This window comes from Oryx dammah, unplaced genomic scaffold (assembly GCF_014754425.2).
Source record: "Oryx dammah isolate SB20612 unplaced genomic scaffold, SCBI_Odam_1.1 HiC_scaffold_17, whole genome shotgun sequence".
NCBI lineage: Eukaryota > Metazoa > Chordata > Mammalia > Artiodactyla > Bovidae > Oryx > Oryx dammah.
This window is the reverse complement of record NW_024070201.1, coordinates 38033241-38054195: the sequence shown is the minus strand read 5'-3', so window position 1 is coordinate 38054195 and position 20955 is coordinate 38033241. Positions and strand designations below refer to the sequence as shown.

At 44.7% G+C, this 20955-nt stretch overlaps 1 protein-coding gene across 1 annotated transcript in view; it reads left to right on the top strand.

The window, feature by feature from the left end:
- Nucleotides 1-524: 524 nt before the first annotated feature.
- The window catches only part of SPON1 (spondin 1), a 314010-nt gene continuing 293579 nt past the window's right edge, over nt 525-20955 (top strand). The window contains exon 1 of the mRNA XM_040258315.1: nt 525-991. Coding sequence (XP_040114249.1) covers nt 754-991 — 238 coding nt within the window. The 5' untranslated portion in view covers nt 525-753. The remainder of the gene's footprint in view (nt 992-20955) is intronic.

The window sequence follows — 20955 nt, the reverse complement described above, 5'->3', positions numbered from 1 at the left end:
CCTGCCAGGCTCCTCTGTCAATGGAATTCTCCCAGCAAGAATACAGGAGTGGATTGCCATTTCCTTTTACAGGAGATTTTCCCAATCCAGGGGTCGAACACAGGTCTCCTGCATTGCAGGCAGATTCTTTACCATCTGAGCTACCAGGGAAGCCTACTATTAAGAGAGATTTCTAAGTATAAAGACAGGTCAACTTAAAAAGTAGCAGCAGATACATGCTTGACTTTATCTTATAAGCTATAAACAGTACATTGGAATATGGCACAGAGTAGGTGTGCAACAAAAGTTAGTTCTCAGTCTAGCCCTCCTTGGAGCACCCGCCTCCACAGGGTCCGGGGGTTGGGGTGGCAGCCTCGTGGTGGGACAGAGCCTGCAGTGTCCCTGGACCCTATGATTTCCTCACCAGACCCTGGGAATTCAGCGTCGCAAAATAAACATCACCGCGCCGCTAATCGCCAGCTCAGAAACAAAACAGCGCTGCGCTGGGGATCTGGGCAAAATCAGCCCTCCCTCCTCCTCCTCCTTCGCCGCCGCCCTCCCTTCCTCGCGCTGCTCGGCTTGCTCGGCTCTGCTCAGCGCAGCGCAGCTCGGCAGCCGCCAAGCCCAGGCAGCGCGTTCTCCCGGTCGCCAGCACCGGCTCGGAGCTCCGCTCCCCGCCTGGGCTCTGCCAGGTCTCGTTTCCGCGGGGACCCCTTCGGGCAGGAGTCGTGTGGCGAGAGCCAGCGGCCAGGGCACAAAGTTGGGGGCGCGAGGATGAGGCTGTCCCCGGTGCTCCTGAGGCTGAGCCGGGGTCCAGCGCTGCTGGCCCTGGCGCTGCCCCTGGCGGTGGCGCTGGCCTTCTCCGACGAGACCCTGGACAAAGTGCCCAAGTCAGAGGGCTACTGCAGCCGCATCCTGCGCGTCCAGGGCACGCGGCGCGAGGGCTACACCGAGTTCAGCCTCCGCGTGGAGGGCGACCCCGACTTCTATAAGCCGGGAACCAGCTACCGCGGTAAGTGCCCGCCGTGGTGTTGGGGGCGCGGGACTTGGCCCCCTGGAGGGCACAAACCGCGCAGTGCCAGAGGAGGGCGCACGGTTCCCAGGCGCACGGTGCCAGCGCAGCCCGCCGAGGGCCCTTCTGTCCTGGATGCCCTATCCTTTCAGCTCCGAGCCAGTGTCCGGCGCCGTCGCGGGGCCGCAGCCAGGAGATGCAGCCCCCAAGTCGGAGCTGAGAGACGCGTCACTCTGGCCTGGCTTCTACCCCGCCCCGTTTCAGGAGAGCGGTGGAGACTCGTCTTTCTCCAGATCCGTTTCTGGGGTCGAGGGGACCCTGGCTTCTTTTAGTCGGGTCCTAGGCAGGGTGGGGACTCCGGTTTTCCCCACTCCCATCCCTGAAGGAGAGGAAACCAGCTTTTCAGAGACCGGCCCTCAGTGGGACGGTCATTCCAGCTCCCCGGACGGATCCCTACAAGAGAAGGGACTTGGGCTTCTCCCCTAACTGGTCCTAGGGCGGGGGGGAGGAGAAGAGAAGAGCCCGAAGCTTTTCGGAAGGTTGCCTGGAAAGAACTCCAAATTATTCTTTGACGGTCCCAGGTGAGGGAGAAGACCCTGGATTTCTAGGACAGGCTCCCAGTGGACTGAGAGCTCTAGGTAGTTTGAACAGGGGAGGGGACTCCAGTCAAGACCGAAAGGGAAGCGCTGATTCCTGAGGCCTGCTCCCTGGAGGCCAGAGCTGCTCCCACCACCCGGAGTCTCAGTCCCCGCAGAAAAGCGGTTCTCTAAGCTCAGCCGACAGCCGGCTTTCGAGAGCGCAGAGAGGGGATGTCCAAAGCAAGTGAGCGCCTCCCGGGCCTGGCAGGCAGCTCGACCAGCACAGACCTGAAGACCCCTGACGCCACTCCCAGAGCCCAGAGCCCCTCTCTTAAGCTGGGTCAGGTCCCCATCCATCTTTTCCCTGCCGTTCTCCAGTCAGGAGCCAGGACGCCAGGCAGGGAAGGAAGCCTGCCTAGCCTCACCGGGGCCCCCGCGGGCGGGGAGTGACAGGGCACGTGTCCCTTCACCCCGGGCCCTGCATAGGTCGATTCTGGGGCTAAGCAAGGAAGAGAGGGGCTTTGGGGCACTTGTGGGGCAAACGGGCCCACAGCCACCGCCCTTCCATCCCCACTTTCCCCGTTCCTAAGCGTCGCGAGAGGAAGCTATGGGGGCAACATTGGAGAAAGTTCGGGGTAGTGCCAGCTGGAGCCCGGGTCACACAGGCGACCAGAACCAGGGACCACCTTTCCCAGAACGCTTCCCCCATTTTCCTGGGTTTGTGTTCCCGATTCTCTCCGCCTGGAGCTACCCAGAGCGTAGTCCGCTTGTGGACGCGCTCCATGCCTGGCGGGCAGCCCTTGCAAGCCCGCACGGCTAGGCGGGGTGGGGGGGTACTCTGCGCGGAAGGGTGGGGGTGGCGTGGAGATCACCGGCCCGGCCCCCAGGGAGCTGGCAGCGGGTTGGCCCGGCTGCCCAGCAAGCCAACCTACATGCGGTTGCAGCCTCTTCCCCCGAGCTGGGAAACAGCCAGTCCTCTCCGTGGACTGGAGGGAAGTGGGCGTAACCCCGCTGGCCTCTTCAGCCCTCCCCCAAACCGAGGACCTGAGTTCCCTGAGAAAACTGCCCCAGCTCCACGTGGCAGCGAAAAAAGTGGCTCCTCAGTCAGTCCCGGGTTTAGTAGCTGTGTGACCTTGTGCAAGTCCTTTAATTTCTCGGATCCTGTTTCCCAGTTATTGAAAACAGATGTTTGTCCAGCTAGCCCGGGCGGTCTTAGGGAGTAAATGAGTGCTTAAAGATGAGCGTGCCTGAGCTACAGTGGGTTCCCAGTATATATTAGAGTTGTCAATGAGGCCCAAATGGTTTAATAATGAAGGGATGTGCACGGTCAGGTTCATTTTGTTTCTGCCACGTGTGCGTGTGTTTAAAAGTAGGTTTTCTCAGCACTCCTTCAAGCCAGTCTACCAGTGGATGGCAGTTTGCTCATGAAATAATTGAATGAGTGAATGCATGAATGATTTCTCCATATTAGGAGGCTTCCTTAAGACTATTACTAGTTTAGGACCAGAATTTCTTTGGGGGATAATCGAGGCTAGTCTGCAGCCCAAGAGTCCCTACTGGGTCTCTATTCCCACATGAATCCTCCCAGTTTGGCTGAGCACTGGCAGTGAGGGATCCCAGCGCTGAGACAGAGATGCATCTGGGATTCACATGAACAGAAGGGTTCTGTGATGGCCTAAGTATCCGTGGACAGCAGGTGAAAAGTGGGACTAGACTTTCACCTTATAGGTTATGCCAGCCTACAATGTTAGTCTTCAACTGTGACGCCCGACTCAGGCGTTGGTGGGCAATCATCTTACCTCTTTTCTGGTGGCGAAGAGATCTTGCAAGAAAGATCTTGCAGGAACCAGGCTAATACCTTCTGAGTCAATACTTCGGATTAGCAAACCTGATTCTGCCACTCAAAGTTAGGAAGAAAAGGGCACTGGCCTGGTTTGTGACATTTTCTGTTGGCTTATACTTTCTTAGAATAGTTACGTTAGAAGTAAATCTAATACATTCTGCTCCGGGTATTGACTTAGGGCTGTGGAAATTAACATTCTCCTGGTGTTCTGTTTGCTTTTTTATTTTTTACTGAATTAGGGCCCCTCACAATCTTTGGAATCAATGGTCTGTTTTCCTGCCTCAAACCTTTGTCCTTGGGATTCCAGTTCATCCCCACAGACCTTCCACTCTCCATGTCCCCACTCCCACCCTCCCATCTCAGCATATCCTTTAGATTTTCTAGACTGGCGTAAAATGGTCACTATTGAAAAAAAAAATTGAAACATAGGGTTTCTTCTCAACAGTCAGGATCCAATTGAGATGATGATTCAGCCTTTTCCCAAGTTGGTAGCACTATATTGACTGCCTCCTCTCTCCCACATCTCTACCCTCCCTCCCTCTTTCCCTCAATACCACTCCCTCTGCAATAATTGTGCTTTAGAAAGCTCTGAAAGGCTTGCTCTGTTTCTGACCATGGCCTCCTTTGAAAAAGAGATTACAGTGATTAAAAATAACAAGTTGAGGATCCTCAAGGGGCTTCCCTTACAGGAGGACAATTTGCAAGACCAGTCATTCCCAGATCACAATTTCAAGCCAAATAGAAGAAAATCAGCTGAAATGTTCAAGAATTGATTGAAAATAAGAGACTCTTTTGTCTGTCCAAAGGTCTGTTTATTAGGAAAATAAAGCCAGACCCTGGCTAATGAGAGTGGCTTTTCCTAGATGCTCTTTAAAGGGGAATTTCAAGGAACTTGATGGGGAAAGAATGTCCAGGCAAGATTTCAAAAGCTTGTCCAACTTCAAGCATAATTAAGGGATTTATTCTACACAGGGAGGTTTGGAGACCTCCAAAGCTGCTTTGCCTTCTCTTTCTTTTTCTCACTCTGGGGCACACACTTCCATAAGAATGTGTGTCCCAGGGTGTCCCATCTCCACCTGGTAGAAAGAACACAGGCTTTGATCTTGGCTGGGTCTGTTTCCACTCTGGCTCAGTCACACTTCACTGGGTGACCATCGGCAGGCCACTTTACCTTTCTGAGCCACAGTTTCTCCACCTGTAAAATGAGACAGCTTTTCCCACCGTCCTAGTGTAGCTGTGAGAATTAGAAATAATCCATGTCAAAAGAAACTGTCATGCAGTAGGATATATTTTATATATATATATATATACACACACACACACACATGCACACACACACACACATACATACATATAATGTTGTGAGATCATTATTTATTTTGGAAATAGAAAAATACTTGGCAGCTAACACTGGATGAGACATTGTGTTAAGTGCTTCCTACTCATCTCACATATTCCTTCCAGTACTTTGGGGCAATTTGCTATTTTTATTTTACAGATGAGGACACTAAGCTTCAATAATCAGTGGAGTAAGGATACAAACTAAGGGATGTCTAACTGCTAAATCTGTACTTTTAACTAGTTTTCTATACTGACGCAATAAAATGAATTAGTGGAATGAATTCACCCAGCTACCCACAGTCTTCTGGGTGGTGTGGCTTTGTTGAAGGAAAACAGCAACAACAAATCAAGATAATAACTGACATATCTTGGGACACTAAGTCTGAAGTGATGGGTCCTTATTTACATTTGCTTTTTTTCTTCTTGTAGATTTCAGTATTGCATTTGCCCATAAGCCAAAGGATTAATTTAGAAACATGAAGAAACTTGCCAGACTTTGGCCAATTCCTTTTGTTTATGGGGAAACAGAAACAAATTGGAAAGAGAAAAACCTTAATTTGACTCTTGTTTTATTTTTACATGCAGATATTATATTACCCATGTTGGTAAAATTATATGTTTGAAAAGTATATACATAGAATATGAAGAACTTAAGCTGGATGAGGTCTTTTAAATAAACTTTTTATGTAGTGGTTTTTTATAATTAAGCACTGCTGATGATATTGTAATTATTTATAAGTGACCCTCTTGTTTCCTTTTTTCTTTTTATTATATAACTTTAATTTTAAACTTTTGCTCTCTTTTTATAAGTATTTAGTTCCAATCATTAATAAAAATTAAAAAGATGTATACATATATAAATGCTTAATGGTTATGAGGCTTGTTCTTTGAGTTTGATGAAACACAAAAGTCAGAGCATACAAAAAATGAAAGTATATAAATTGAAAATTTTCAAGGTTTTAAACTTGAGTATTTACCTATACAAGTTAAGTTGTCCCTCTCCAGCTGGCTGACTGAACTGGAACAAGAGATTATAATTGTTGATATGTTTACAAACATGCTGTTTGCTTATTATACATAGAATGGCAGATGTAGATCAATACCAATTTCTGTAGAGGAAAACTTTAGCCATCTTGTATTAATCAGGATACAGGATAAGTTCATTACAAAAAGACCAGAAAATACAATATTTTAAATAAGAGATGATGCTGGGAAAGATTGAGGGCAGGAGGAGAAGGGGATGACAGAGGATGAGATGGTTGGATGGCATCATCACCAACTTGATGAACATGGGTTTGGTTGGACTCCGGGAGTTGGTGATGGACAGGGAGGCCTGGTGTGCTGCAGTTCATGGGGTCGCAAAGAGTCAGACATGACTGAGCGACTGAACTGAACTGAAATGGAAATTCCATGATGATGGGCAGTTTGCTCCACATGTCCACCCAGGAACCCAGGTTCCTTCTGTCTTGTTGCTCTGCCTCTTCTAGCACTCTGCAGTCCAAAAGTAGCCACAAGTCATAGTACCTGAAACATGGTTAGTCCAAATTAAGCTGTGCTATAAATGTAAGACACACACTCATTGTTGAATAATTAGTATTAGAAAAATAATAAACTTCTCATTAACAATATTTTGTATTGATAACATGTTGAAATGATAATTGTTGTTGTTGTTTAGCTGCTAAGTTGTGTCCAACTTGACCGCATGGACTGTAGGCCACCTGACTCCATTGTTCATGGGATTTTCTGGGCAAGAACACTGGAGTGGGTTGCCATTTCCTTCTCCAGGGAGTCTTCCTGACCCAGGGATTGAACCTGCATCTCCTGCTTGGCAGGCAGAATCTTTGTACCACTGAGCCACCAGGGAAGCCCCAGTAATTGTATATGCAGGCTAAATAAAATAGAGTTAAAATTAATTTTACTTGTTTTTCATTTGTTTCTACTGGACTCTTATTAACAAGTAAAATGAATTTCCCCTGGAAAAGAATGTCTCACATTCTCTTACTCAGTGACAGGTCATCTGGGTGGGTTTTCTCAATGGCGTGTGAATCAGTAGAGGGAAGGAGTGTTGGGGGGGGTGTGTGTGTGTGCGTGTGTACGCGCATGTGTGTGCGTGTGTGCACGTGTGCTTGCATGTGATGTGCTGATAGGGTTCATACCGAGAAGAAAAAAGGGGCCAGTATGTCAGAGTAGCTTGTCTTTCTCACCCTCTTCCTCAGTAAAGGAGGAAGCATCAAGGAAAGAAAGGATGAGGAAGAAGCTGGTAAAGCAAGAAAATGCAAGAGAGGGAGAGGAAAAAAGAGAAGAGGGGGAAGAAGAAGAAAGAGAGGAAGGGGAAAGGAGGAAAGAAAAACTTCACTGGGATATACATTTAGAATGAAAAAGAACGAATTTACATTTTTTTTTTTAGAGTTTAAAAGTCTTAATGAAGAATATCATTTTCATCCTCTTAATGGATAATTTCCCTCAAATCAGACCCCATTGATCTGGTATTGTTTTATTAAGATTAATTTTAAAATAAGTGCTCTTAATTTGCTATGGAATTTACTAAATTTTCTGATGTCAAAGTTTTTTAATTGATATAGTGGGTTTACAGTGTTGTTTCAGGTGTACAACATAGTGAATCTATATATACATATATTCTACATATATTCTATATATACATACATACATGTTTTTTTTCAAGAGAAGAGTCCTATCTTACTTGAGGGTTAGATTCAAGAGTCATTATGGAAAGCAAAAATCACATAAGTTAAAATTACTCCTTAAAAATCCTTTGCAATTGTACATAAATGATCACATGGATACTAGATTCAAACTAGCCTTATTTATGTGCCCCTGCAGATAGTTTTGTTAGTGGGGAATAGAAACATAACTGATATTTCTCAGGAAGTTCAGCATCTATTTTTCCCTCCAACATTGGAAGAGACCAATGTTTCCTTGGTTGGGATACTATACAAAACCATTGGTTTGCTTGTCCTTAGACACTGACGTGACAAGTACGAAATACTCACCATCTGATGAACTGAGAGAACCAAGAATCCCAGCTCATGCTCACTCAGGCACATGAATACATGTATGTGCCTGAGTGAGCACGAACTGGGAAGTGGCAAGTGGCCCAAATGATCTCAAGTATTATTTCCTCTCTCTGTTTTTAATCTGATGGTGTGCAATTGTGTCTGATTCCAGTCACATGCACTTCTCTGGAGCACCTACTATGTCAGAGAGCTCACCATGTCACATAAAGCTTTATGCGTGGCTGGCTAGCTCTTGCTGATTTAAAGTTTCCCATTTTTATGGGGTGTCTCAGCTGGGCTGCAGTTGAGGCTAGGATAGGGAGAGCAGTTGGGTAACACCCCAAGAAGGCCTTTTTGAGCTCTACATCGACAAGGCTTCTAACTTTCAGAGTACTCAAAACTGCCATGAAAAGTTCAGGGAAACTTTAAACAGGGGCCTGCTCACATCCACTGATTTGCTGGGGTCCAGGAGACCCATGGGAAATAACCTGGATCCTGTCTACTGTTGTAGTTCCAATATTTGAAAACACAGACCAGGTGGCAGAGGGGAAGGACAGAGAAGGGCTGCAAGTTCAAAACACAGTGTCGGGGGATGGGAGTGTGGGAGGATGGGCGGATGCAGCAGTGGGAAGGCCTGAATTCTCGGTGCTACAGGAAGCTCTTCTGATGCTCCTCTTCTTCCCCTCTTCTTCCTTTCCCCCCCCTCCTTCTCTCTTCATTTTCTTTTCCTCCTTTTCTTTCTCTACCACCTCCTCACAGCAGCAACCCTGCCTGCCCTTTGAATTTCCAAACACACCAAGCTCATTCCCACCCCAGTGCTTTTGTATATGCCCTTCTCCTTGCCTAGAATGCCCTCCCCTTGATCTTTCTATGGCTCACTCTGTCTTTTATGTCTCAGCTCAGATGTCATCTCTTTAAAGAGGCTTTTCTGACCACCAATTTATGGTCCTCATTACTTTTGCCTGGTTTTATTTTCTTCATAGCCCTGAACCACTCTCTGAAATGATCTTGTTTATCACCTGCTTCCTCAAGCTAGAATACAAGCTTTATGAGAGCAAAGACTTGTCCTTTCTTATTGGCTACTTTATCGCCAGCACCCAGAACATTGTGTGACCATCACAGGCACTAAATCATTATTTATAGAAAAATGAAAGTATTGTTTAAATCCCAAGAACCCCTCTAAGAGAGAGATGTGAGATCTCGCTCTAAGAGAGCTGGATAGAAGAAAGAGACAGCATTTTTCCCTCTGCTAGACAGAGGTGAGGCCAAGGGATGGGGACAGATGGCAAGGATCTCCAGGCGGTGGCAGCAGAGAGAAAGGATGCTCAGGGCCCTGGGGGTATTGGCTGGAGCCTGAGGGCCAGCAGATGGTCTGGGTCCAGGGTGAAGGCTGCTGGAAGGGAAGGACTGGCAGTCCTGTGCACGGTGGAAAGCGGGATTGTTGATGGTTCAGAGGTGAGGAGCACATGGACAGCAAGCAAGAGAGCAAAGGGAAGCAGCTGCCAGCCTCAGATGCTGACTCTGACTACCTGGAGAAGAGGGCACAGGGGGTTGTTGAGCCCTCAAACCTAGACACCAGTTATTAAAGTGACTTTCCCTGAAATCAGCAGTTTGTGGAGTCATTTGTGTGGTTTCCAAACCTAGCTATGCGTCAGAATCACTTAAATACATATATATATATACACACACACACATATATTATATATATATATATATATTTCTTCACTGACCCCACCCTAACAAAAGGCTGGGTTCCAGAAATCTGTATCCTTTCTTTCTATCTTTTCTTAAAGCAAGATGATGAGACCCAAAGAGAAGGTGGTGGCTTCCCTGTGACTGCTTCCCCATCCCCATGTCTCCAAGCCCTACCCCCAGCCTCCTAGTCCCACGGACTGTAGCACCAGCTCACATCACTGCCCTGTCCTGCTACTGCCAACACAGTGGCCAGTGCTATGTCCTCAGAACCGATGACACAGCGGTGGCATTCCCCTGCTTGGCTGTGAAGTGGTGGGAGGGAAGAGCTGTGAGCTTCCTCTAGGTGACCACTCACAGATGAGCGGAGCCTGAGCCGGGGTGGACTGCATTGTATTGTACATGGCGGCTGCCAGAGACTGCCTCACGTGTAACTTCTACTCATCGTCTGGGGTCTGTCTTTTGGAGTCCAGCAAAATAAGGTCTCCCCTTGGCCATATGGCAGACCTTGAGGTGTTTGTGGAGAAACAGCTGCCGTAAGTTCTGATTAAATTGCTTGTTTCCTCAACCATTCTTTGTGGGACCCTGTTTCTTATTCCCTGCACCTTAGACTCCAGATGTGCTCTGATAGGGAGGGAACATGGTGGAAGGATTATCTCCCTTGTTCTGGACACTGTGTTTGTGTTAAGCTTGCCAGGTCTCGTGTTTGCTGTTTGGGCAGCTGTGTCGTACTCTGGAATCACACTGAGCTTGCAGCCAGCAAAAAATTCCTGAGATCTGATGGGAAGGCTTGCTGCCCTCCTTTCCCTGTACTAGTGAAACTGGTCCTTGAATATCAGCTTTGACGTGATTCCCCATTAGACTTAATCCAGCATATTTGAGCTCATCCTGCTAGCTGTCAACCATTCATGAATCTGGATTCTGTCACTGAGTGACCTATTCACATAATCTAATTTTGGATCATCCACAATTTTGACAAGCAAGCCTTAGAAGTCTTTATCTAAGAAGTTGGTAAGAAAGATGAGCAGGTCAGGGCTTAGGACAGAGCATTCTGACCTGCCTTAAAATCTTTCTCTAAAAAGCTGACATCCAATTAAAATAGCTTGGAAGTCAACCAATTTTCTGTTACCTCAATGGCATTTAAATACTAACTGCCACCCTGCTGGTCAACCACCTCAGTTTAGTTACAGATACTATTTCTTTAGCTTGTTAATGAATCTTACAGTCTAGGTCGAATTATTTTCTTTCTTTGCTCCCAAATTAGTCCAGTGTCTTTCCACTGCAAGTAACAGGAACAAAGTCTAACTAAAGCAAAAAATAGAATTATTGAGCCCTATATTTAGAAAGCCCAGGGGTGGATCTGGCTTCAGGTTTCAGTGGATCTAGGGACTTAAAGTTCTCTCTCTTTCCCTTTTTGTCTCCCTTTTCCTTTCCTCTCCATTGTTCCCAGTCCCCCCCCCCCCTTTTTTTTGCCTTCTCTCTCCTTCCATCCTTGATCTCTTGGCTGCATCTTTGTGTGTTGACACAGTTTTTCTTACTGCAGATAAACTTTCTCTAGGGAATGCCAGGGAAGGTAACTGTTAACAACCTTCAGTGAAAAGTCTTTCAGTCAGTTCTGTAAGTGAAAGAAAAGTGCTTTTCCCTTTAATTCCAAACTGAAAAATTCCAGGGAAGGGTTCTGATAGGTCACAGACCCAGGAGAATGGGATACGTTACAATATGGAGGTAAATTGCTTCTGTGTCACTTCTGTGACTTGATATCTCAGGAAGGAGAAGGGGGACAATGATTGGCAGCCCCAAAGATTACCTGGTCAGAGGAAAGGGAGATGTGGGTGTCTCAGGCAGCATGTGTTCCTTAGAACTTCCTTCCCTAGTCCAAATCCCAGCTGCATTCTCTTGGCCGATATATCTCTGATTCCTCAGGCTCATCCTTCCCATCCATTCCTCTTCCCATCTACATATTGGTCAGCTCAGGACCCATTCACTTGGCTCCCAGCTATTCCACAATGAGGGAGCATATGGGGGAAAGAATGAACTTCTGTTGAGTTGTTGCAATGTACTTTGTAAACCTTATCTCCTTTAGTCTTAATGACAAATACGTGAAATGACAGTGACGATCCCTCTTTTAGAGAGGAGAGGAAACTCATTTATCTTTAAATATATTTTCCTTAGCAAAATTTATAAATACTTAATGTTATAAATATTCATTAATTTGTTGTCATAATAACAATATAAATACTATTAGTGCCATTTTACAGGAGATTGTCAGCTGAGGTAATGAGAAGTTAAATAATCAGCCCAAGGTAACACATAGAAAGCAGAGCACATGGCAACCCACTACAGTGTTCTTGCCTGGAGAATTCCCATGGACAGACGAGCCTGGTGGGCTACAGTCCATGGGGTCGCAAAGAGTCAGACACAATAAGTGACAAAGAACAGCACAGCAACATGTAGAAAACAGGAATTTGAACCCCAATCTGTTAGCTACATCCATTATACATCCATACCTACAGCCCTTAAAACCTTAAATATGCATGATCTTTAGTTTTGAATGGGAGGGAGCTCATCTCTCCCAGGGAATGTTGGGAGCATTCATTGAGCAAGATCACCCAAGAGAACAGCATAAGCCAACCCCACCCCATGACTTGCTCACCCAGGATCCTGCCATCGTATTTGCCAACCTGTCAGCAGCATTTTCTCTTGCCTACTCCTGGCTAGGTGGGCTGAACTGCCAGTTTCTAAGTGAGGCATGTGAGTCGCAGCTGTCCAGAGCTCCACAAGCTGTGCAGAATCAGGACGGGACCACTATAGCTAACGTAATACTCCAGCAGTCCTTACAGCCAACCCCACATTACAAGTAAGGTGGCAGCTCAAGTTCATTGTTGCTGATATGCGGGGCTTGAAGACTGGGCATCTCAGTAACATAGAGCAGGTGGATGGCAGTGGCTGGCCTTGTAATGGAACTGGAATCTGGTTCAAGATTTTCTCATTGAGGTTGGGACTGGAAGGGTCTGAAGCCCAGAGGCAGGGTGGGGAGAGTGGCCTAGACAAGATCCAGTAATGACAACGGGCATAGCAGATGCACTGAAGGTTATATTAGAGGGTTGACAAACCAACATTTGAAGGGCCAGAAGGTTCTTTGGGAGTTAGGTGGGACTGGAGTTTTCATATACTTAGGAGGGGAGAACTCCACCTTAGCTGGAGATCTGAGGCCAGGCCCCAGTGTGAAACATCACATATAAACAAGTCCTCATATAAACAAGGCAGGCCAGAGAGGCCCTTGCCACTGAGCTGGTTTCTAGGGAAAGGTTGTTATCCGTCTTGCAGCCTGATTTTCCTAAAACCTAAATTTATATGACATTCCCCAACTCAAACCCTGCATTGTGTCCTTGTCACCTCCAGAGTGGTAGCTACACTTCTTAGCAAGACTTTAAAGATGTTTCCAAGACGCTTCCCCTCTTCCTCCCCTAGCCTCTTACAATATCCTCCCTCCCAGCTCGCAACTAATAAAATACAGAGTTACTTCTGGTTTCCAAAGCCAAAGCCGGCCCACCATGCCTTTCCCTCTCTCTGAGATGCTGTTGTTCCTCTTGTACGCTGGACAAACTCCTACATATCATTTAGTCTGCAGCTCAAATGCCTCTTCCTCCATGCTGCTGCTGCTGCTGCTGCTGCTAAGTCGCTTCGGTCATGTTCGACTCTGTGCAACCCCATGACTCACCTTTAACTCCCCCCGTCGACTCGGGTGTTCCCTCCTCTGGGATCCCAGAGCACTTCACTCATACATCCATAACACCATCATATAAAAATACCTGCCAATGCAGCCTTTTCTGCCAGCTCTTAGACTGTGTGCTCCTAGAAGGCAGAGGCTAGGTCTTTTCTCTGTGTGTCTCTAGAGACGTAGTTCAAGACAGAATGGGTCTGTGTTCTCATACAGTTTACAAGTTATTAGAGGACCAGCATTTAACAAATAACTCACAAATATTTAATTGAGATTGGGTGAGAAGTGTTCAAGGGGGAAGAAAGGGTGTGTTGAAAGGCTATATTGTGTGCGGTTGGGAGGGGCTGAGAGGCCATAATGAGGCTCACTCTCTAGGGCTTGAGGAGCTGCAAAAAGACTCAGTTCATTATAAAGACTTATCCAAACCTGCACAGAACCTGACCTGTGACTATCAGCCCCAAAGACAATGATCTCCACCTCAGTCCTCTCAGTGGTCCTCCATTGTCACCTACTAGCTTTTCTCTGGAGACTCAGCCTCTGGAGACTGACCCTGAGGACCAGCTTTTTAAAACTCACTGTTGGTTAATCTGTTTGCTGAGTGTCATGATTTTTATCATCATCATCATTTTGATCATCTTCATGCCCAACATCACCAAGACCACCACCATCATCCTTTACAATTTTGAATTCTTTATATATATGCCAGGCACTGTGGTAAATGTTTATTTAGTCATCTTTACATTCCTAAAGAAAGGTAATATCATTAACCCCATTTTTTTTAATGAGTATCAGGGAGGCTAAATAAGGTCATATACTTATTAAGTGGTAGCTCTGGGACTCTAATCTGAAATCTTTGCTTTTAACCAGTTCCTTGTATATGCTCACAGAGTGGCTCCAAGTGGACTTTAACATTTTTTTTTTATTTTAATCCTTCATAAGCTTTTTTCTTTAATTTCCTGGGCCTCTTAATGACTTCTCTTGGGAAGCACTTGGGAGGAGTCACTAGAAGATGCTATTATTTATTGCCAAGCAGTTGTCTTCAGTCAATACCAGGACTCAGAACACATTGCGCATTTGTTCCTTTGAGGAGTCATATAATGGGGCTCACCAGAGGGATGGGGATCTCTCTTCCTTCAAAGTACACTGTGTAACACAGTCATCACCACTGATAATTATGGCTTGAAGCACCAACTTCAGCCTCCAGAGCCTCCATCTTCTGGATTGTATTCAATAAGGTAAAGTAAAACCTTAGTTTTCTAGAACCTACATGAATGCATCATTCTTGAAAGTTGTTTATGGGTAGCCCTTTAAGTGCTCTGCACAAATATACAAAAAGATCCATACTTATCATTCAGAAACATTGTTTAATAATATTCTTGTCAAAACAAAATTTTAATACAGAAAAGTTCACAAATCTTGCATCTTGGTGAATCAGTAGTTGTTGAATATACTTATGCAACTGGCACCCAGATCAGGAACTAGAAGGACCTGCACTTCAGAAGCACTCCTGTGTCCCCGCCCCAGATCAGCCCTGCCTCCCCTTCCCACACTTGAAGTGGAATTCTCTAGACAAGAATACTGGAATGATGAAACTGGAGCCAGTTATACAGAGTAAAGTAAACCAGAAAGAAAAACACCAATACAGTATACTAACGCATACATATGGAATTTAGAAAGATGGTAATGATAACCTTGTATGTGAGAGAGCAAAAGAGACACAGATGTATAGAACAGTCTTTTGGACTCTGTGGGAGAGGGAGAGGGTGGGATGATTTGGGAAAATGGCATTGAAACATGTATAATATCATATATGAAATGAATCGCCAGTCCAGGTTCGATGCAGGATACAGGATGCTTGGGGCTGGTGCACTGGGATGACCCAGAGGGATGGTACGGGCAGGGAGGAGGGAGAGGGGTTCAGGATGGGGAACACATGTACACCCGTGGTGGATTCATGTTGATGTATGCAAAACCAATGCAATAGTGTAAAGTAAAAATAATAATAATAATAAATAAATGATAAATGGTTAAAAAATAATTTAAAAAATAAAATCATTAAAAAAAAAGAATACTGGAATGGGTTGCCATTTCCTTCTCCAGAAAGTTCACCAAAGAAGGTGCCCAAATGGCCAATAAACATATGAAAAGGCACTCAACCTCATTTGTCAATGGGGAAATACAAGACCACTTAATAAGTATATGACCTTATTTAACCTCCCTGATACTCATTTTAAAAAAATGGGGTTAATGATATTACCTTTCTTTAGGAATGTAAAGTTGACTAAATAAACATTTACCACAGTGCCTGGCATATATATAAAGGATTCAAAATTGTAAAGGATGATGGTGGTGGTCTTGGTGATGTTGGGCATGAAGATGATCAAAATGATGATGATAAATGATGATAAAGATCATGACACTCAGCAAGCTGATTAACCAGCAGTGAGTTTTAAAAAGCTGGTCCTCAGGGTCAGTCTCCAGAGAAAAACTAGTAGGTGACAATGGAGGACCACTGAGAGGACTGAGGTGGAGATCATTGTCTTGACCTCTAGGATCATAGACTATTACTTTTCCTGGTTTGGGACTTCATATAAATGTCATCGTACTTTTTGCATTCTTTTGTGTCTGTCTATTTTCACTTAAGATTGCTTGTGAGATAATAATCCCTGTTGTTGTAGGTAGTAGTGATTTGTTTATTTTTGACTGAAAGGTGCTACTACAAATGATGCCACTAGGAATATCTGGTAGGTGTCATGTGGTCCACACATGTCTGCATTTCTACTGATTTAGGAGAGGCAGTCCTGGGTCATAGGGAATGTATAAGCTCAGCTTCAGTAAATACTGCTGAACAGTTTTCCTGGGAAGATTGCTCATTTTCAGTTCATCAACTGTGAGAGTTCCAGTTGAGAACATTTGATAATGTTAATCCTTTTAAGGTTAGTCAGTCTGGTGGACATGCAGTGGTATTTTACTGCGGATTTAACTTGTATTTCCCCATTGACGGATGAGGTTGAGTGCCTTTTCATATGTTTATTGGCCATTTGGGCACCTTCTTTGGTGAACTTTCTGGAGAAGGAAATGGCAACCCATTCCAGTATTCTTGTCTGGAGAATTCCATGAACAGCAGAGTCTGGTGGGCTACAGGCTGCGCAGTCGCAAAGAGTTGGACATGACTGAGTGACTAACACTTTTTGTGAAGTACTAGTTCATGTGATTTGCTTATTTTTTTTACTTTGGGCTGTCTATCTTTTTCTTATTGATCTTTGAGAGTTCTTTATATATTTTGGATAAAAGTTTCTGGTTCAATGTATGGCCAATACCTCCTTTCATACCATAGCTTACATTTTCTTACCAAAATTTTGTTTATCAAAAGACATTGTTATCATTCCACTTACACATCTTCTTTATCATCAGTGTTTTTAAATGTTCTATTAAAAAAAATAACTTTCCCATGCCAAGATCATTCATGTTTCATCTGATGCTACTTTGTAAAACCTTATGGTTTCACTCTTCACATTTAGCTCTACAATCTATGTGGAATTTTGAGTGTGATGTGAGGCAAAGACCAAGACCCACCTTTTTATGCACCATTACCCTGTTGTGTTATTTGCTCCCTCATGTCTATTTCCTAATTGTCACTGAATAGATCTTCTTTCCCCCACTGCTCTGCAGGACACCCTTAATCATAAATCAAGTTTATATGTATTTGTGGAACTTTATCTGGACCTCAGACTATTCAATTGGCCTATTTTTCTTTCCTTGCTATAGTACACAGGCTTAATTTCTATAGCTGCATTGTCTCAATAGCTGGTAGTATAAGTCATCCAACTTTGCCTTTCTTTCTCCAGGTTGCCTTATATATTCTTGGCCCTCTGCACATATAAATTTTAGAATCTGCTTGTCAATATCACAAAACCATGCTGTGATTTTAATGTAAGTTGCCGTAAATTTGTAAATCAATTTGAGAAGAATTGACATCTTTACAACACTGAATCTACCAGTCCATGAATATGATTCAGTAAATGTAATTACATACCAACTCTGCTATTCACTGTGCTGGGCTAAGATGTGATTCTTACCTTTGAAGGACTTACAAATAGGTAAACAAATACTTGCACACAAAATATTTAACATGATCATTTCATTGCTGATAATAGAGCTAATATTTATTGTATCTGTTATCTGCCAACAATGATTTTAAGGACTTTCATGCATTATTTATGCTTCACATTGATATGTTGAGGTAAATACTGTTATTAGGCCCATTGTATCAGTCAGTTCAGTAGCTCAGTTATGTCTGACTCTTTGTGACCCCATGGACAGCAGCATGCCAGGCTTCCCTGTCCATCACCAACTCCTGGAGCCTGCTCAAACTCATGTCCATTGAGTCAGTGATCCATCCAACCATCTCATCCTCTGTCATCCCCTTCTCCTCTGGCCTTCAATCTTTCCAAGCATTAGGGTCTTTTCCAACGAGTCAGTTCTTCACATCAGGTGGCCAAAGTATTGAAGCTTCAGCATTATTATTCAGTCCTTCCAATGAATATTCAGGGTTGATTTCCTTTAGGATTGACTGGTTTGATCTCTTTGCAGTCCAAAGGACTCTCAAGAGTCTTCTCCAACACCACAGTTCAAAAGCATCAATTCTTTAGCGCTCAGCTTTCTTTATAGTCCAGCTCTCACATCCATATGTGACAACTGGAAAAACAATACCTTTGACTATGTGGACCTTTGTCAGCAAAGTAATGTCTCTGCTTTTTAATATGCTGTCTAGGTTGGTCATAGCTTTTCTTCCAAGGAACAAGCGTCTTTTAATTTCATGGCTTCAGTCACCATCTGCAGTGATTTTGGAGCCCAAAGAAATGAAGTCTGTCACTGTTTCCACTGTTTCCCCATCTATTTGCCATGAAGTGATGGGACCAGATGCCATGATCTTAGCTTTCTTAGCTTAATCTGTTCCCAATTTGAATCCAGTCTGTTGTTCCATGTCTGGAATTTTAACAAGATCCAAGGGGAAAGAGCACCCAGGTCTTGATGGGGCAGTCAAAGGAAACATTACAGAAAAGATGAAAATTTAGCTGATTTCTAAAAAAGTTTGCCAGGAATGGAGGAGGTGGAACATTCCAGGGTATGAATAGCCAAGTGGAAAAAAATAATACTGTAGGATGAAATGATGGCTTTTCAGGAAACTGCCAGTGAGAGAGTCCCAGGACTGAAATGTGGTGTAGCAGGGAATGGAAATATGGTTGGTGGAGCTTCCCGGAGAGACAGTCTGGGGGCCCATCAGTCTATGGAGTCTGAGCTGCAGCCTGAAGTCACTGACTGTGCAGCAGAGACTGCATGTCTAGCTTAGGCTGGGTTCCTCAGAAGCAGGTATTATTCATTTCTTAGCGTTCCTGTGTATAGTACCATAAACCGGTGGCTTGAAACAACAGACATGTATTTGCTCACAGTTCTCAAGGCGAAAAGTCTGAACTCAAGATGTCAGAGTTGTTGCCTTTTGGAGGCTCCAGGGAGTTGCTTCGCGCCTCTCCCAGCCTCTGGTGGCCGTCCTTGCCATTCACTGGCTCGCAGGTGCCTCACTCCCATCTCTGCTTCTGTCGTCACTTGTCATTCTTCTCTGTGTGCCTGCGTCTCTTTGTCTAAGGACATTGGCCATAGGCACTTGGACCAATGCACTTGGACTTAGGGTCACCTTAATCCAGTATTATGATCTCATCTTAACTAATTACATCTGCAAAGACCCTATTTCCAAAAACGGTCACATTTCCAAGAACCTGGGGTTAGGATTTTAACATATGTTTTAGAAGGACACAATTTAACCCAGAACAAACCCTCAGGGGATGATTGGGGTGCAAGTGACTCTTAAAGGAAGTACTCCCAGGGGAAGCCAATAAGGGGTTAGGGACTTGGGACAGGGGAGGAAGAAACCTCACCTGGCCGTGACCCCAAGTGAGCTCTGACCCTGCAGGGCCATTTAGAGATGCCAGGTCCTCAGAAGTGTCACCTGATGCAAGGGAGCTGGGCCTTTCATGTTAGGCAGAGAGACTCCAGTGACCTGAGCCTGGTCCTTCAGGAACGAGCCACAGGTGCCAGCCTCTGGAAGCAAAGGCTCATCAGTACCAGGGCCACGTACCAGGGCCTTTGTACCATGGCACAAAGGAATTTGAAGTGATCTGGGTACAGCCCCTTTACTGTCTGCCTCTTACTCTCTGTTCCCCTTCCTCCAGAAGTGTGTAGATTGGCTTGGAAGGCCCCCCACCCCAACCTAGATAACCTCAGACTGCTGTGGGGCTATCTGTCTATCCCTCAGAGATCTCAGTTCTTTCTCTTGACATCAAAGTCATCAGTGTCTGGGTGCCATTGCTTAGCACCCCACATTTTTTGCTCTTCTCTACTTCATTATGTTTTTTTTTTTTTCCTCAACCTTTCTTCCTTACTTTCTATCTGACCTTTTATGACATTAGTAGCCAATCTTTGTGGTTATTCAGAAACCTAGGTTCCTTCCATCTTGTGACTCCAATCCTTCTCCTGGGGCATCAGGGTCCTCTCTGGATTCCCCTGCATGCAGCAGGCAGAGATGGGAGAGGAAGGATGGAGAATCATGTAGAAAATTTGGAGGGGCCAGGCAGGAAGTGGTATTCATCCTGTCTGTCCAAGTTTTCCACCAGCAGGACTGGGACACAAGCAGACCAAACTGCAAGGGAGGCTGGGAATATGTTCCAGCTGAGTGCCCACAAGAAATAGATGTGTTTTGCCACATCCTCAGTTTTCATTCCAATCCCAAAGAAAGGCAATGCCAAAGAATGTTCAAACTACCACACAATTGCACTCATCTCACATGCTAGTAAAGTAATGCTCTAAATTCTCCAAGCCAGGCTTCAACAATACATGAACTGTTACTTCCAGATGTTCAAACTGGATTTAGAAAGGGCAGAGGAACCAAAGATCAAATTGCCAACATCTGTTGGATCATTGAAAAAGCAAGAGAGGTACAGAAAAACATCTACTTCTGCTTTATTTACTATGCCAAGCCTTTGACTGTGTGGATTACTACAAACTGGAAAATTCTTTAAGAGATGGGAATACCAGACCACTTGACCTGCCTTTTGAGAAATCTGTATGCAGATCAGGAAGCAACAGTTAGAAGTGGACATGGAACAACAGACTGGTCCAAATAAGGTAAGGAGTACATCAAGGCTGTATATTGTCACCCTGCTTATTTAACTTATATGCAGAGTACATCATGAGAAATTCTGAGCTGGATGAAGCACAAGCTGGAATCAAGATTGCCAGGAGAAATATCAATAACCTCAGATATGCAGATGATACCACACTTATGGCAGAAAGCAAAAAAGAACTAGAGAGCCTCTTGATGAAAGTGAAAGAGGAGAGTGAAAAAGTTGGCTTAAAATTCAACATTCAGAAAGCTAAGATCATGGCATCTGATCCCATCACTTCATGGCAAATAGATGGGGAAACAGTGACAGACTTCATTTCTCTGGGCTCCAAAATCACTGCAAATGGTGACTGAAGCCATGAAATTAAAAGATGCTTGCTCCTTGGAAGAAAAGCTATGACCAACCTAGACAGCATATTAAAAAAACAGAGACATTACTTTGCTGACAAAGGTCCACATAGTCAAAGCTATGTTTTTTCCAGCAGTCATGTATGGATGTGAGAGTTGGACTATAAAGAAAGCTGAGTGCCAAAGAATTGATGCTTTTGAACTGTGGTGTTGGAGAAAACTCTTGAGAGAAACTTGGACTGCAAGG